General features: G+C 32.4%; 1 protein-coding gene across 1 annotated transcript in view; it reads right to left on the bottom strand.

The window, feature by feature from the left end:
- Positions 1-19,003, bottom strand: part of LOC133324405 (innexin shaking-B) — a 103,828-nt gene that overhangs the window by 53,890 nt on the left and 30,935 nt on the right. Inside the window, exons 2-3 of the mRNA XM_061533246.1 lie at positions 11,307-11,440; positions 10,892-11,081 (exon numbers count right to left, since the gene is read on the bottom strand). Coding sequence (XP_061389230.1) covers positions 10,892-11,081; positions 11,307-11,440 — 324 coding nt within the window. The remainder of the gene's footprint in view (positions 1-10,891; positions 11,082-11,306; positions 11,441-19,003) is intronic.

The following is a 19,003-nucleotide window of genomic DNA, read 5'->3' as shown; positions in this document are numbered from 1 at the left end:
CTTGAAGCAGGCATAGACCAACGGAAGGGAGTTTTCCTTGAAGCAAGGAGTCCTTTTTATAGACGAGCTTAAGTAGACAGTCTTTTTAGAGCCGAGTTGATGGAAAAAGTCTGTTCTTATAGACCAGCTGAAGCGGACATTTTTTTCTAACAGACAGTAGTGTTTCTTATGGATGAGTTGGAGGCGCTCTTTCTTTTAGCCATCCTTGTACTATTTATTCTAGGGAGGAGGTGAAGAACGTAGTGTTTCTATAGACTTGAAGCAGGGTGTCTTACGGGTGTCTTCTTAGACGAACTGAATGGAGCCTACCTTATAGACGAGCTGAAGGGAGTTTCTCTTATAAACATCGAGCTAAGAGAGAATTTTTTGAAGCAGAGAATTGTTTGAAAGGTGGGGATATTTCTTTCTGAGTGTCTGTTTTATAGGAAGAAGAATACCTGTAACTCTTTCACAGGAAGAAGAATAACTGCAGCGCTTCCGCAGGAAGAAGAATTCATGCAGCTCTTTCACAGTAAAAAGAATACTTTCACCTCTTCCACAGAAAGAAGAATATCTCCAGCTCTTCCACAGGAAGGGGAATGCCTAAACTTCTTCCACAGCAAGAAGACACCTGCAGCTCTTCCACAGGAAGAGGAATTCCTGCAGCTCTTTCTAAGGAAGAAGAATACTTCCAGCTCTTCCATAGAAAGGAGAATACCTGCAGCTCTTTCACAGGAAAAAAATACATGCACCTCTTCCATAGGAAGAAGAATACCTCCAGAAAAATACCTACAGGCTTCCTATAAGAAGAAGAATACCTCCAGTTCTTTCATAGGAAGAAGAATAGCTGCAACTCCTCCAATTGTGTATATATCTCCTACATAACAAGTCAGACCGTTTTAATTGTACTGGGAGTTTTAGTCACAATTGCCAACCATAGTACCCATATCCCTTCGGCCCGATTTTGATCTACAATATCATTAATAAATTCTTTATATCAAAATACACACTCAATGTCATTACTTTGCCACATTGTTGCTTGATACTACTAACAGCTAGCTCTAGTTGTCAAATAAACCGTCAACACCCCCTAACATGCAGTCTGTTGCATGCCACCAATTTTATTTTTCATTAATAACAAAATGTTGATGTTAAACAGTAAAACATTTTAAATGAATATAAAACAATGAAAAAAGATAATCATTAATTGATTTATTGGCAAGGAGCTGCATTATTTAGGGGAGATTGCTGCATTTGTTATTTGGGGAGATTGTGTGTGGTTGTGTGCTTCCACACGAGAAATTGAGGGGGAACAACCATCACCTTCAATTAATGTCAGATTTCATGTTTCTTATTGGTGATGCTGTGCCATCATTTGCACCCAGGCAACAACAACGACAACAAAAACTAATATAATGAAGACACAAAACAGCCAAAACTATATAAAATGAGAAATTTTGAATATGGTTGACCTATTTTGTAAATATGTATTTTATGAGTCAACAGCGTATTATGTGGTTGTGGGTTCTTCTTTTTAAATTGTTTACTACTGACTATTTTTGAAACATTATTTATAGTGTATAAGGAATTTTTATGTTTTTTTAAATATTATTTATTTATGTTTAAAATGTCATGGAAGTTATGCATTTTATATCATATTTATATATGTTGCACAAGTGTCAAAAATTTTGGCTATTGTGTACATTCTAATGGCATTCTCAAAAAAAATCAATATTAAAAGGTTTTCAAGGTATAAATTAAAATCTAAAAGGAAGCAACAAATTCTCTTGTCTTTTCATAAAACATCCTTTTATGGCCATTATGCTCTTGCACTTGAAAATATTATTTGATGGCTTAGTAACAGGAAACATATGTAAACACATTGTTGTTGTTTTTTTTTTCATCTTTATTTTCTATAAGTCTGTTTTTTGTCATGTGTTGACCAGCAACTTCAATGTCATCTTAGATTTATAAAAAGGAAATCACATCCATATCTATAGATCATATATGCCTGGTGGCATTTGTCTGTGTCACTGCATGAGATTTTTGTTTGCCATATGTCTTATAATAAGGAGCTGAATATAAGAAATATTTTGTTTTAAATATAAGTATGTGAGGTTAGATTTGGAAGTTTTGTGTAAATTTGAATAAAAATAGGAATAGTAAAAACATTTAAAACAATACTTGGGCATAAAAGGAGTCTGTAATATAATGAGGCATAAAATGAGTCTGTGTTCAAGCAGCAAATCTTTCTTATTGGCGAGTGGAAGTGGGCGAACTAAATCTTGGAGTTTTTCTTAAAGACGAACTGAAACTTGGAGTCTTTCTTAAAGACGACTTTAAGAAGGGATTCTTTATAGAAAAGCTGAAGCAAGGAATCTTTATATACTATCTAAACAGGGAGTCGTTCTTCTAAAAGAGCTGAAAGAGATTTTTTCTTTTAAACGAACTGAAGTAGGGAGTCTTTCTTTCTTTCGAAAAGAGTCTTCCTTATAGACGAGCTGAATGAAGTTTTCCTCATAGACGAGCTGAACGAAGTTTTTCTTATAGACGAGGTGATGGGAGTCTTTCTTATAGAACAGCTGAAGAGTGTCTTTCTTATAGACGCGCTGATGGCAGTCATTTTTATAGACGAGTTGAATCTAGAAGTCTAGGGGACGAGGTGAAGGAAATATTTCGTATAGACGAGCTGATAGCAGTCATCCTTATAGACGAGCTGAAGGGAGTCTTTTTATAGACGAGCACAAGGGCGTAATTTATTATCTTATATCTTTTTTATGGACTAGCTGATGGGAGTCCTTCTTATAAACCCGAACGGGGCTGCAGGGAAGTTCTTAAAGTGACTTCGGTTGTACAAAGACATTTTGAAACCAGTGAGCCGAGCGGTATAGTCGGATGGGGCTGACCGTATGTTACCCTATCAATTAGAGGACAACAGATCTTTCTTACCCTGCCATATTTTCCGAATCATGCTTTTCCGGAGTAATTATTTACGGCATACGATTCAAAGTCTTGGTTCATTTGATCCTAATTAAACAGATGGCCAGATCTTTCCCCTGTACAAATGTGATGTTCGGCATATATTAGAGGCCTCTAGAGCGACTAGGACTAGAAAACCAAGTTTTTGATCCATTCCAACCCCTAAATATCATCTAATGACCACCAACATTTGTTGGTGTCGTCCTTGGCTATAACCGGAACCTTATGTAAAATTTCGTAGCCATCATAGGTACATTTCCACGCTCTAGTGTGGCAGTGGCAATACTAACCAAATCAAAATACGTAGACACATGTAATTATCTTAGTATAACTAAAGCACCTACAACAATATATGATATCAAATTGAAGGTCATCCACTCCTCTTGAATATGCTATAAACTCTCGGGTCTATGTCCTTCAGTGAGAAATATATACGCCCTAGAATAGAAATTTTGTAATTTTTAACACAAAAGTCAGGTTCCATTTAACCAACGATCTTCGCCAGAACAGCCACCATTACTCCCTGATCATAACCCTTTCACTATGTACAATTTCATGATTTTCTGGTCATAACTGTGACCTCTAGAGCGACTAAAATTTATTTTTTTCGTCCATTTTATGCCCGATAACAATACGAGTCTTCTTTGTCCCTTCCAATATTTCGCGACATTTCAAACTCTTGGTGCCACACAAACCTTCGGAAGTTGTTCGCCACAAGTGATGGTCAATTTTTTTTGACATATCCCCATGCAGGATTTTTATGGAGTTGGATATCAAAGATTCGATTTTGGTCAAAGGAATGGACATTTTATCTACAAAATTCAATATCCCCATATTTCTATTTTGTTTATTTTACGACACCACAAAATTTCCCTTACAATCCTCGAATATGTCATCTTTATGACCAAGGAAATTGTAAGAATCGAACGAAGAACAAAAAACCATGTGAATTAATTTCTTAACAATAGCACTAATACTACGATTGTTGCTGTTACATCTATAATTTTCCCTTTTTTTCCCGGACAACATCAAGCGGACAACATGCTGTTGCTCTGTTTATAACGAAATGCATTTGGATTGTTGCCCAAATACATCAAGCTGCAGGAGAAAAGAAACATCAAAATCAACCAAACAACAACAATTGCAATAAGTCTACTATTTTAATGAGAAGAAGAAGGAAGGCAAAGCACACAAAAAAGTTTAAGATTTTTTCTTACTATTCAACTATGTCTCTACGTGTGTATGATATACAAATGGCATTCACATAGTCCCGCCATCAATGTAAACGATGGATTTGGCGTCCATGGACTGATGTTGTTTGGATTTCTGTGTGTGATATGTATTCGCATATATACATATAGACATTCATGGGACATATGGATTGCACATTTGTTGCTTGCCCTTTTCTTGCCATGATTTTCTTCCCTTACCATTGACGATGATTATTGTTTTGATATTTGAGGCGATAATCAAAACCAATTTAAACAATGGCATACAGGGACATCATCTTTATATCACATCAGAAACAAAAAATGAAAACTAAAAGATTTTCATTGGGCATCCATATGATTTGGAATTAATGCAGATTGCTGTTTTTGTTGTTGTTTTGCTCCCTACCGATAGACATGAACATATTATTTGCATTTGTACATTTCCGGCATAGACGTCTAAATGGACGTCGTCAATGATTGCTGTTTAGCTGGAAATTATTCTCACTTTTTGTTTCAATAAAAATGAGAGTCATTTTGTAAATTGATTTATTTAGTTGAGAATTATTTTAGATAAGTGCCAATGATGGAAGGATCAGGGAAGACTCTTTAAATGTAAATGGTAGCTAGTTAAAATTGTTTTCCGTTTGCAGATCTGGACATTCGAAATGACATACAGTGTAAAATGATGGTAAAATGCGAGGTACAGACTCTGGTTAGAAAAAATCAGCTTGAATCTGCAACATACCTAAAATGCGCGGGACCCTTATAAGAGGCCTACGTCAACACATTGGAAACATTGTTAGGAAGTTTAACACACACTCAAAACACAGATTGCTAAATAAAAGCTACTTGATGAGAAGATGTGTCTGAAATTATAAAAATTTGGAGGGTCCTCTATGTGGGACCTATGTCAAAATTTTGGCCTAAATTCACAATTTTCTGCCAAGAATTTGATTGCCCACTAAAATGGAGGCTGTGTAAAAATATGAATTTTATATAATGGTATTTTTACTAGGGATACATAGTGGATTGCAAAAGTCGACTTTTAGACTTTTCGCTTTTTGAATCTGACCAAAAAGGATCTAACTGGATTCAAAAAGAAGCTCGAAAAAATACGATGGATCGAAAATGGATCACATACGATAACCCTGTGCAAAGACGATAATGGTCAAAGAGCGATGAAGCACCTCAAACGGTGACCAAACCAGGACTAATGGCCAGGAAGGTTCTGCTATGCATTTGGTGGGACTGGAAGGGGAATGTTTATTATGAGTTGCTTCCATATTGTCAAACGCTAAATTCTGATATCTACTGTCAACAACTGGACTGTTTGAAGATAGCAAATTGACCAGAAAGTGCCAGAATTGGCCAACAGGAGAGGTGTCTTGTTCCACCAGAACAACGCTAGGCCACATACATCTACAGTGAATCGCCAGAAACTTCGTGAGCTTGGTTGGGAAGTTTTAATGCATCCGCCATACAGTCCGGATTCGGCACCAAGCTTGATTGCCCACTAAAATGGAGGCTGTGTAAAAATATGAATTTTATCCAATGGTATTTTTACTAGGGATACATAGTGGATTGCAAAAGTCGACTTTTAGACTTTTCGATTTTTGAATCTGACCAAAAAGGATCTAACTGGATTCAAAAAGAAGCTCGAAAAAATACGATGAAGGATCACATACGATAACCCTGTGCAAAGACGATAATGGTCAAAGAGCATGAAGCACCTCAAACGGTGACCAAACCAGGACTAATGGCCAGGAAGGTTCTGCTATGCATTTGGTGGGACTGGAAGGGGAATGTTTATTATGAGTTGCTTCCATATTGTCAAACGCTAAATTCTGATATCTACTGTCAACAACTGGACTGTTTGAAGATAGCAAATTGACCAGAAAGTGCCAGAATTGGCCAACAGGAGAGGTGTCTTGTTCCACCAGAACAACGCTAGGCCACATACATCTACAGTGAATCGCCAGAAACTTCGTGAGCTTGGTTGGGAAGTTTTAATGCATCCGCCATACAGTCCGGATTCGGCACCAAGCTTATATCATCTTATTTAAAAGAAGTTCTATAGTTTCTAATTTTCTTAATATATAAAATCTTCTTTCTAAAAGTTTGTAATAATTGTCAAAAATGTCGAGAAATGCATTGCATTCCATTACCCACTTTCTCTGTGTTAGCTATATTAGTCCCAAAAAAGTATAATACAAATTGTTCCATTATTTATTTTCTCACTTTTCACTTTACCTGTTTATTTTTCTCCAAGTAAGTGGTTGTGATATGTCCAGAGTTTTCCTTTGTTTTTCGTGTCTTCTATTCACAGTCTTTTGTTTTATTAACAAATATACGAACCACAATAGAAATATAGGTCCACTTTACATACTTCGAAGAAATGCATTTATTTGAAGATGCTCTAATTAGCGTTCTACTTGAGGGAAAGTGCTGTGATTGTGCTTCACTTCCATTAAGATATACTCGCATATTATGGTAATTGTTTGTTTTTGTTACTAAAAATATCTTAATTAAAAGAAAGAAAATTGGTGTATGTATTTATCACACCCAATTGGAGCAGCATCTAATGAATTTGTTAAATACAAATGGAAAAACAAAATATTTTCGTTGAATTTTAGGAAAATAACTCGTGTCGTTTTGAAGTTTTGTCATTTTATTTACAATGGGAAATTAGTGAATATAATTGAAGCATATTTGTGTATATTTGTTTTACAACTTTCATTTTTTCCAATTGTATTACTCAATGGTGTGAGTAATTAAATGTTATACCTACAATATTACAATACTATTTTGTAAAAAATAAGTTGCAACAAATATAAATTCAAGTTGAAGTTTGATATTCAGAATTATAGAACTCAGCAATTGAAATTAATAATTTTGATGTAATTTCCACGAATTATCATTATTATTCCAGACAGATCATATAATGGGATTTAAAAGAGAGGTGGGAACATTTATTGTTGAAGTTGTCAAAGTTTGGCAGTTTGACAAATAGTGACAAATTTTCTCCTAGAGAGAGCTTCCGAATAAGCGTTGAAGTTGCAATGCCGAATGGGATTGGTGTTGCAATGCCGAATGAGATTGGTGGTCAAAAATAAGGTTGCAGCCAGGGCTGCCAGATTTTTTTGGAAAAATCGTCAAAATGACGATTTTTTTTATCAAAAATCGTCAAAAATTTAAATACGCACATTTAGATATATTTAAATATATTTTTTTATTAAAATGAACATAAAAGAGGTATTCAATTTATTAAACACGGTTTTTAAAGCTAATCAAGGAATTCATTTATTTTATAAATAAATATTTGAATAGTCATTTCGACTTTAATAAAGTCATTCATTTTGAAAAGAAATATTTGTGTTAATCATTTTCAACATGTCGGTTTTAATTAACGTATCATAACAATTTGTTTTGTTAACTTTTAAATAATCGTTGGTATAAATTTCTCCATTGAATCCTTATTGGGGGAATTTCGACTTTTCGTTTTATTAAGGTTTACTTGGCTGAAAACACGCTCAACATTTGCTGAGGAATGGGGTAATACCATTACCTTCCGTACAAATTTAGTTATTATAGGAAAAACATATGAACCATCACCACGTTTCAAATCAAATATTGCATTCCAAAAACGAAATAAATCGGTTTCATCATTTTCACAAATGTTATCAAAATCAAACAACCTTAGTTCGCGAAATTCTGAATCCAATTTTTGTTTTCATCTTCGTTCACAAAATGTGGAAATTCTTTAAGGATATCGAAAAATGAATTATTCTTTTCATTACTAATATACGTGGGACTTATCATAGATACAATTTTACAAATGCTTTCAAATCGAATATTTTTTAAATTGTAATAACTTTGTATAAATTGAAACTTAAATTTAATATGTATAACAACTTTTCCGTTCACCAATTTTCTTCTATTTGCCGTGTCAAAAAACAACAACCGTTAACTTTTATTTGTTTTGTTGCTGTCTACCCTATCTGGGTAAACGTAAACTGTTGTTGGCTTTGTAACAGTACAAAGTAAACCTCACACACATATGCCAAATATTCAAATTCTTTTTACTTTTTCTTTCGCTTTATACATTTTTGATGTTGCCATAACAAAACGAACCCAAATATTGCAATATTACTAAAATGACCAAAAATCGTCATTTTTTGGGCAAAAATCGTCAAATCGTCATTTTTCAATTTTTGACCAAAAAATCGTCAAAATGACGATAAATCGTCAAATCTGGCAGCCCTGGTTGCAGCTAAGTCAACGGTACCCGGAAAAATTGATATTGTGGAGAGTTTGGGCCCTTTTTGCTATAATTCTTTTTTGGTATAAAAAGTTAGTTTATGTCTGTTTAATTAGGCTAGCTTCCAAAGGGTAGGGCAAGTTTGAAGAAGGGTCCACGTTTAACCATATCCCTAAAATATTACGATACTCCCTATTGTAGACACCTACCCTACAATAATTATCTATATAGATCCCTGATTTCTAGTGTTGAGATGTTAGAAACAAAGTGTGTCGTAGGTTATAATATCCTCTTAGAAAAAACTTCGGTATAGCTCAACTTTTTAGGATATCCCCTATATTACTATCCCCTTACTATCGCAACAGTACAACATAATTCCAGTGGGGTTGGAAATTCCATTGCAATTAATATACCCCTATGTTTAGGAATACAAATTATGAAAAGTGGTTGCAATTTAGAATTACTAGTGTCTAGTGGATTATAATATGACCTTTACATTTTTTATCGACATAATTCCACTTTTTTGCAATGTACTATTTATAAACGATCCGATAAAAAAGCTAATACCATTGATTGTGAAAACCACAGAATATTACTTCGGAGAAACCTTTCTGAATAAATCCGTGATTTCTCAAATTATATATCAGTAGTAACAGTTCACCACAGAGCAATTTAAGAGTTCAACGGAATTGGTGAGAGGGATTTAACCTCTGGAACAGAGGGTGGAGAAGCTATGGCATGCATGTCCAGAACCCATCAAGGGTTTTTTTAAAAAAAAAAATCGGAAACCCAAATTTGGCTTTCACAAAAGCTCATATTAAGTGAAATCCGGCTCAGTGGAGAAATATTATGTTCACGGATGAATTAAAGTTTAATAATAAAGGCTGAAAGGCTCCAGCTTCAGTATTGCAAGGGTTCTGGGTAGCATGTAGGAGGGTCAATAATGGTATTGGGCTGTTTTTTTTCTTTTCTGGAGTTCGATCTTTTTACGAGTTAAAGTAATGGATCGGATTGTTTATACAAATGTGTTTAAAACTCAATGGTTGCCTTCGCTGAAGAAAATATACAGCTTGTTTGGGTGTTTCAGCTTGACAGTAACCTCAAACATACATCGAAACATGTCAAAGATTGGTTGCGGGTCATTAGATATTTACACTATATAAAATCGTTGGAGTATCATAGATAGCAAAATCAAAAGAGATTCACCAACTAACAAATATAACCTCTTCCCGAAGGTTCAGGTTGCGAGGACCAGTATATCATAAGATGAAATTGAGTGTTATGATAGTTATGCTGTCGGTCACTATCGAAATTTAGTTATTTAAAATAAAAATTAAAAATCTGACCTTTCAAAAATTGGGCCAATTTTTCTACAGATTATTTTTTTGTTCCAAATAAATTTCTATTTCTATATTTATTTCTGAAAAAATCACAATAGGTTTTTTTAACGTTGCAGGTCATTTATTTCGTTTGCAATTTCAGATGTTTTAGTTTTGACCACCAGTGTGGGTCCATAACTTTGATAGATTAAAATATGGTCATTTTATTTACTCAATAACAAACACGGTATTTAAAAAAAATAGCAGCATTCCCTATAATTCACCACACACTACAACACATTTCATTTACATATATAAATGTTGCAATAATGTCGATAAGGAAGTATTTCCAATTCTATAAGGGTTGATACAAGTGTTCTGTATACGTTGAAATTATTATCACAGTTTTAAATTACAGTTATTTGTAAGAGGTCGATAAAAGTGTTTTTTTTTTCGTAATAACAAAATTCACCACACATTTTTATTTTAGTTTTGGGATTACAGTTATTTGTCGATAAAAGTGTTTTCTATAAGAAAATTTCTTATTTAACTTCATAGTCAGTCGTATAAAAATATTTTGTTAATTTAACCCTTATTGTTGTATTCTCCAATAAGACACAATCTTGTAGATTTTCGAAGAATAAGTAGGACTCATATAATTTGTAATAAATAAATGTCTTTAATGTAGACTATATCCGACACCAGTTTCTGGTTCATAAACTAGCTGAATAATAAATGATTTGTCACGATTTGTCTTTTTAAATTCAAGCATTGTAATTCTATATTCAATTCTTAATTGGCACCTTATCGTCATTTGTCGATAGTAGTGTAATATGTATTATGAACATTTTTGTGTTCGTGTTCATAATTACATTCAGTCCATAAAAACGATTCTTGAACTAGGCATATTTGTCGATATGTTACAATCAACTGTATTACCATAATTTCATAATATTAACTGCACTACCACGAGGAAGTTTATAGCATCAGTAAGCTATTTCACCATACATGCCGATAATGCAGTGTTGTTCTTATTTGGGAGATAAAGATGTTTCACTGTGTTGTGGTCAAGACTAGTCACAGTTATTATTTCATGTTAATGTTATCGATAAAATATCAAAGTTGTGAATAAATTTTGTACTCACCTGAAAAAATAGCGTAAACGCCACCCATTGATAATATTTTGTATGTTTTATTGTTAGAGGTCCACGTCCCTGTGAATTATGAACCCCAGGAAAAGGCACCTCGGAACCTTGCTTTTTCATAAAAGCATCCACCACTGTATATGTTGAATGTATCCAACAATATGTATTAAGTACATCTTCCGGAATGTCTCTGCGTATAACGATGCGATGTTTTGTATTTTTCATAAAAAATTAACAAAAAAACAAGAAGAGAAGGTGTTATGAATGTTCTTTACTTTAAAAATAATTTTGAAATTATTCTATATGGTTATGCTGCTACGAATATTAACTACATTTGGGGTTGATGGTTCGTACAAATGTTAGTAAGATGATGACAACGATTGGGCGGGATTACACTGACATTACGTATACTCACCTCGTATGTACACAGTCTATTGGATTTCCTACGTATTGACGCGTTGTAACAGCAATTGAAAATGTTATTAATAATATAACGGTTGCATTTGTGTGTAGGCGAAATACAGGTGAATCGATTTTGACATGAGACACCTGTTGTTGCGAGCAATATTATTTCGTTTGTGGGCCAATGATGACAGACAAAGGGCGCGATAATTTCAAAATTATATGAAATTTTGTGTCGTTTCGTTTTGGAGGTGGACGGTCGGTCATTCGTGATGGTTGGTGGTGTTGTTGTTGAAGTGTTTGTATTTTTGTTTTAGTTATAAGTGTTTTTGTTTATTTAAAGGGAAGGGAGATAATAAAGAAAAATTGTATTAATATCATTTATAATAGAAAGTAGTTTTTTCACAACAATAAAAACAAAAAAAAATTGTATAATAATTAAATAGAAGAAAAATTGTATACAAATACAGTAAATATTAAAAATACAATTACATAAAATGTTTGGTATTTTATACGTTTTTTTGTCCTATAAAATAATTAATATTTTAGTGTATTATTCATAAATATTTAAACTATGGCATTTTGTGGTATGTTTGTACGTTTGTTATGCCAGTTGTTTTGTTTTTCTTTTTTTTTTGTTCGTTTGATATTCATAAATTGAAAACTGTGTGTGTATGTAAAACTATTCTGGTGAATAATTAAACAAATACATACATACGCATATTTTAATGATGATCAATTATTCTGATTTTATTATTATGTATTTAATAGTTTGCCCATTTCGGGGTATATTATAATAATATAAATATGTGTACATATTATTGTTCTTTTTTTGTTTTGTAAATTTGTTTATTTATTCAATTGTTATGTGACTGTTGTTTACTGTTGATAAAAAATTGGTTAATATTAAAGCAATAACTAATATTAACATTTCCTGTTATGATGACATTATTAATTTTAAAGAGATTGTTTTTTGTATTGTCGATTTTTTTTAAATATCATGTAAAATGGAGCGTGTAGTTGCATATTATTATTATTATTATTATATATTTCCTGTCTAATGATGGGAGGATGTTATTAAAAAATAGGAAAGTTTCTTTGACATGTGCTGTGATTAGAGTTTTTTTAATTTAATGGAAAAATTCAGTTGTAGGTTTAACTATTTTGTGTAAATTTTTTTAAAATTTATACTATAGAGAATTGGTGTATTATCTCACCTAAGTGAAGGGGTTCTTGATAAGTATGTAATTCTATATCGATTTAGCCATGAACGCCTGTTTAATGCTATCACGATAGATACCTAAGGAGTTTGTAAATATATGTGTATATGCATTGCTAGTATTCACATCTTCGAACTTGAAATAAGTTTGGAAGAAATATTACAATGTGCAAAGTTTGGATGAAATCGGTTACTGTCTTTAAAAGTTATCGTGTTCACCATCCGACCCGACCGACATTTGTAAATCGACTCCAATTGGATTTGGTCCAAAGAAATATGGGGTCTGAAATCATATTTATACTGTGGTACAGGGTATTATGTCTTTGTGCATATGTTTGTAACAGGCAAATTAAAACGAAATAGAACAATGGTTCCTTTTGAGAATATTCATAGAATCACTTTCTGAGTCGATTTATGCAATTCTACCGTGGAATACACACTGTTGATTTTAAATTTTTAAACAAAGACATGGTATGACATCTGTATTTGTCATCCAATGGAATTCAAAATGAGAAATTTGGCAGAGCTATTCTTTGAAGTGTACCTAACCCTATTTAAAGACCAAAAAATCAAAAATTTCAGATTTTTGGCTGCTTTATATATTTTCGTCTGTGAAAAATGGTGCACCAATCAGCCCCTAGACACTATTTTGCAATTGTTCTCAGATCAGCTTTTGTAATCGGTCAGGGAAACAAATGAATCCTGTTTTGTAACAAGGGTCGGTGTGGTTGACTGACATATATCTACATCCTAATAATTTACCAGGTATTCGAGGTATTTACAATTGGATTCGAACAATTTTGAATGTACCTTATCTAAATTATAGGAAATAAAAATCATAAAATCAAATCGAGATTAAATTTCGAATTCTGCGTGTTATGCTTTCAAAATGATTTTTTAGAATGATTGGATCTTGATCTAGGCTGAATTTTAAATATCTTCTCCTTGGGAGAGGTACCAGAAGGAGTGAACCAATGGATCCCATCTTCGGACTTGATCTAGACTTGATAAAGATGATAGGTTTTGTAAAGTTTGGATAAAATCGAATAGTCCGTTCGAAAGTTATTATAAATATTCGATATTCCATCTTTGTACTTGAACTGAGTTCAGAAAATATATTACGATGCAAAGTTTGGATGAAATCGGCTACTGTCTTGAAGAGTTATCGTGAGCACCAGCAGGCCAGACAGACGGACATTTGTACATCGACTCCCAATTGTCTGAATCGGATTTGGTCCAAAGAAACATGGGGTCTAAACCACACTTCTATGAGACACATTTTTGCGTTGGCAATGTTTATATACCGTCCTTAGCTTGACGGTATAATTATAATTGTGCTTAGTGATGGTCACAGGTCGGTCAGATGGTTAACATCTTCAGATCGACAAAGGATGCTCGTCTGGAGCCTTTGTGCAGGATGTATCAGATTAATGTAAGGCTTACCAAAAGTACACATTTTAAAAATTTTGACCACTTGTTGTGCAGGGTATCATAAGGAGGGGAAACATAGGCACCACATTTGTACTTGACCTAATTCTGGTAAAAAATATACACGTTTTTATAACGTTGGCTCTTTATGAGGGACTTAGCAGTATGACTAGATATTTGATAAAAATAAAACAAAGTGCAAAGATCGAATCAAATCGAAGACTGTATACGATTTAGATGGAGTCGCTTTTAAAATCACCCAACCCTTTGTTGGGTGTATTGATGGAAACCACACCATGTATACTTGAACTGATTTTTCAAATCGGCTCAAATTGTCTGAAAATTGTCAATAGTGATTTAATATTATTCAAAAACAAGACTTGATACGTAAAATGAAATAATATGCAATTACACTGCCTTTTTATTTTATTGAAATAAATCCGTATTTATCCTTTTTTTTCTATAATTTTATAAATAATGAATATGCATTTGTTTAATTATACGCTCCATTATAACTTCCGTTTTTTTGTTATCTTTGATTTCCACAGTTTTTGTTGTTATTATCAAACGAACAATTACAAAAAATATTCAAATACAATACAATATGATAATAACAATAATAATAAATATAAAAATTAATTTTTATTAAAATATAGTAAAAGTGTAGTAAAAACTTTTGCATAATGATAATTGATTTAAAGGAAATTATGAAAAAAATGTATATATAATTATTTCTTGTTTGGGTTTGATAATTTTTGGCATGTATGTATGTAAGTTATTCAACTTAGTTTTTTGTTTTTTTATTAATAATTTGATAAGGGGTTTAATTAATTTGTGAAATTAAAAAAAATAAAGAATCGAATTTCGTTTATCTGGTTATACATAAAATACTTAACCTAAAAGGATGTTGAGGGGGTGGAGAAGAAAGTTTGTTTGTAATAGTAATAGTAGATTATTGATAGGAATGCAAATTTTTGTTTTTTTGTTGTTCGGTAGTTATGTTAAATTAAACTGTTAACATTTTCGATTTTTTGTTTTGGTTTTGTTTTTGGAAATTTTATACAATGTTAATGAATATATGTGAAAGTAATAGTTTTTCGTCATTGTCTGTAAGGGGAAGAGAAATTTTATGATAAACCAATTTATTTTTGGTTTAATGAATTTTAATTAAGGCATATTTAAATTAAATAAGAGGATATCAGAAAAACTTCAATTATTTTAGTTGTAGAGTTCGTCAGTGTCATAATAGGTATATGTTCAATATAATATTTATATTGAATAGAAAATTCGACAATCTTTTTATGAATATGTCTTTTTCTTGAGCTAAAATTTAATTTAATACATAAAATTTAATTTAATAAGCTCCTTATATAATTATATATATATATATATAAATGAAAACAAAATGAACCAAGGGCATGATTTATATATAAGGTTACAATGGACAACCTGAGGAGATCTTCGTTAACTGCCTATGCGAGGTTTATTCAAGAGGATTCAAATGTAATCTGGAGATTCTAGACACCCCATAATTTTGAGATTCTAGACACCCCATATTGACTGTAGTTTGGTATTTACAGGACTATTAATCCCTTTGTCCAACTTGTTTTTTTTTTGGGAATATATTGAGTACATATCCCTATGCAACATATGAACTTTTTTGATCCAATACCGAATTCGCTTTACATGACATTCATACATTTTCAAAATCAGGTATCAGAAGGATTGGACTGCTAAACATCATTCTTTAATAGAATACTCCTTATGCATATTCTTGTGTGTTTGCAGAAGGAGTGGATTAAGAGTCTCCAACTTCCAATTAAATTTTCTAAGAGTTATTTGTTCAAATGTAACTCCATTTGGGAGTAACATGGAGCTTCCACAAAACATCGCCATCATATGCATTGCCTTTCCTAGGTGATGGAAAGCCATTTATCATTGTCTAGAAAGAACGTCTCCTTGAATTTTGTTCATTGTCTGATGTCCTTACTTATTTAGTGTTGCCATTTTCCTCAGGGTTGTGTAATCTCCTGCAATTCCTATGTCAGAAAGATTGAACCGCAAAACATCATTCTCTAATAGTATACTCCCTATGCATATGCTTGTGTGTTTGCAGAAGGGGTGGACTAATAGTCCCCAACTTCTCTTAATTTTAGAAGGAATTTTTTTTTTCATATATTAACCCACATGGGCTACCACAAATCATCGACATTATATTCGTTACCTTTCCTACGTGATGGGACGCTATCTATCAATTTCTAGAAACAATGTCTCCTTGATTTTGTTCATTGGTTGAAGCCCTAACATATTTAGTGTTGCCATTTTCCTCTGGGTGATGCTATCTCCTGTAATTCCTCTATCAGAAGAGTTGGACTGCTAACATTATTCTCTAATATAATACTTCTTATGCATATGATTGTGTGTTCGCAGAAGGAGTGGATTAAAAGCGTCCAACTTATTTTAATTTCAGAAGGAATAGTTTTTAACATGGTACTCCACTTGGGAGCATAAGACTTCCACATAGCATCGCCATCATATTCGTTACCTTTCCTTAGTGATGGGGCGCCATCTATCATTGTCTAGGAACAACGCTTCCTTTAATTTTGTTCATTGGTTGATGTTCTTACTATTTCCTCTGGGTGGTGCTGTCTCCTGCCATTCCTATTTTATGTTATTTTCATGTTGGTGATTTGAATGTCAGACAGACTTTGTATGCATTGCATCTGGATGAGGATACACCACTTGAAAACCTCTTAGAAACTATATTTCCTCCTTCGCTGGAATTCGAACTTTTGAAATCACGCCCAAGACATAATACGACATACAAAGATTATCGAGGAGCAAGTGTTTATCAATCTTATAGTCATACATTTCTTGATCGTCACCAAATTGTTCGACGAGATATGTTCTTGTATCAAAATGTAAGCCCTAATGCTGAATTGGAGTCAAACGGAATATTTTTGGATAGGGAAAAATATAGAGAGTAAAAAGTTTGTCACAATAATTATTTTCGTATTACTTTACAATTTTGGATAGGATTCCAAATATATATCCCCTTATTTAAATACAAAATTATAATTAAATTTGAACCATTTTCCCCTTATTCCCCCAAAAAACTATTACTTTCACTTTTTTTGTTAAGAATATTTTTTTATGAATTTTCTACAAAAAATGCGAAATGTGTTCGAGAAGTAGAAAAATGTCACTTTCTTTTGATATTAATATGACTTTTTTCAATTTTTTCTGTTAACGATTTGATTTTGTTTTGCGATTAGTATTCTGAATAACGATGACCACTGGAATCGATATTTTATAGAGATTTATTGAGAGATTTCATATTTTTTTCATTGAAAAAACAAATAAACGATATGAAATTGAGATACGAATTAGATACTATGTTTGGTTTTGGTTTGGTTTATGAAATTTCGATAATATCTGTTTAAGAATTGTTATTTTTTTGGTTTTGGTTTTTAGTTGGGTTTAATTAGTTGTTTGATTTATTTTAAGATGTTTTTTTTCTGGGGATTTTATGTTTTCATTTTAATCTAATTAAAAGTGAAAGTGAAAAATTCGAATTCGAATTGAAAGTGAGATAGGTGGAAATTTTGGAAACTTAAAGAGTAAGAAATTTAGCTTTGGTGGTGGTAGTGATGTATTTCTTGTTTCATTGATACTTGTGGTAGTGGTGGTGGTAGAAAAACTGTGGCGGTGGTGGTGAAACTTGAAATGGTGAATTTTGTGATTGGATATCCTGGCCAAAAATTCCATTATAAATGAAAACAAAAGTTGTTGGTGAAGTTAGTTTTTTTTGGTCATATACAATTTTGTTTTCAACAATTTTGTGATAGCATTAAATTGAGAGGAAGTGAGACATTTTAGTGAATTCGAGACAGAGAAATAGAGAGAGTGGTGAGTTTCTTTTGTTTACAAATGAGCGTTTTTTCTCAAACAATTTGTAATGTTTGGTGGTTTTTCAAAGGTGAGATTGAGCTAATTTTGTAATTTAGCAAATTGGTGATTGTGGTATCTTGTGATTTTAGTGACTTTTATTGTTGCTGTTGTTGTGAGTTGTGGGGTGAAATGTCATTGACAAACTTTTTTGTTGAAACACTTTTAAGATTTCCAAAAATAATATTGCATGTGAAAAACACATTGTGGTGTGTGGTGAAAGACATTGTACGTTTGCATGGGTTTTTGGTGAAATACTTCATTTTTGTTTTAGTTTTTCTTTTTTTTCATTGAGAGCAACTGAAACTAGCTGGCAAGTGAAATGTGATTGGTTGTGTATTTTTTTGTTTAGTTTTTATTCAACTACAATTTATTGAAAAAGTGATAGAATTTGTTTGATTTTTTTCATATTGAGAAAGGTAATGAAATGTTATACTAAATGTGTGTGATAAAATTAAATTATAAATTATTGATTTTTTATTTTTAAGGAAGGATTTTTAAAAATAGATACGTGAGGAGATTTATATTGCCCAATTTACTTGGTTTTAAATTTAGGGTTTAGTTTAAAATTTTAAAGTTAGCTTTTTATGGACAGCTTAAATCTCAAACTGTTAGAAGGGAGAATGAAATGTTTGTACAAATATATTTTAATTAAATAATATTATAATTATAAAGAAAACAAAACAAAACAAAAATAGGTACATTTGTTATTAAGAACTTTGGTATAAGTGATCGATACTTTTGTATAATTTTTGACACTAGAACCTGAAATAACAACTCGCACAAAAATAGATACACCATAAAATATTTTTTTTTTTTCATTTGGAAATATTTAACTTTAACAATTCGGTATAATTATTCTAATTCACTAGGGACTGATATAACCACCTGTTTAAAATGAAACGAATGCACATCGCACAGGTAGGCTGGTAGTTGAAAATGTCGATAAAATCGGAGAAATTATCGAAGTTGACCGGCATGTTAGCTGTTGTAACATCGCCCAAGAGCTACGATAAATTTTTTAAACCATTTAGAATTGACCATAAACGGTCAGATTTGGCCAACAGAAGAGGTGTCCTGTTCCACCAGGACAACGCTAGCACTCACACATATAC

Source organism: Musca vetustissima, unplaced genomic scaffold, assembly GCF_032173495.1.
Source record: "Musca vetustissima isolate MV318-11 ecotype Yass unplaced genomic scaffold, APGP_CSIRO_Mvet_v1 utg12161, whole genome shotgun sequence".
NCBI classification, from domain to species: Eukaryota; Metazoa; Arthropoda; class Insecta; order Diptera; family Muscidae; genus Musca; species Musca vetustissima.
The sequence above is the reverse complement of the archived record's forward strand: the minus strand, read 5'-3'. Positions and strand labels throughout refer to the sequence as shown.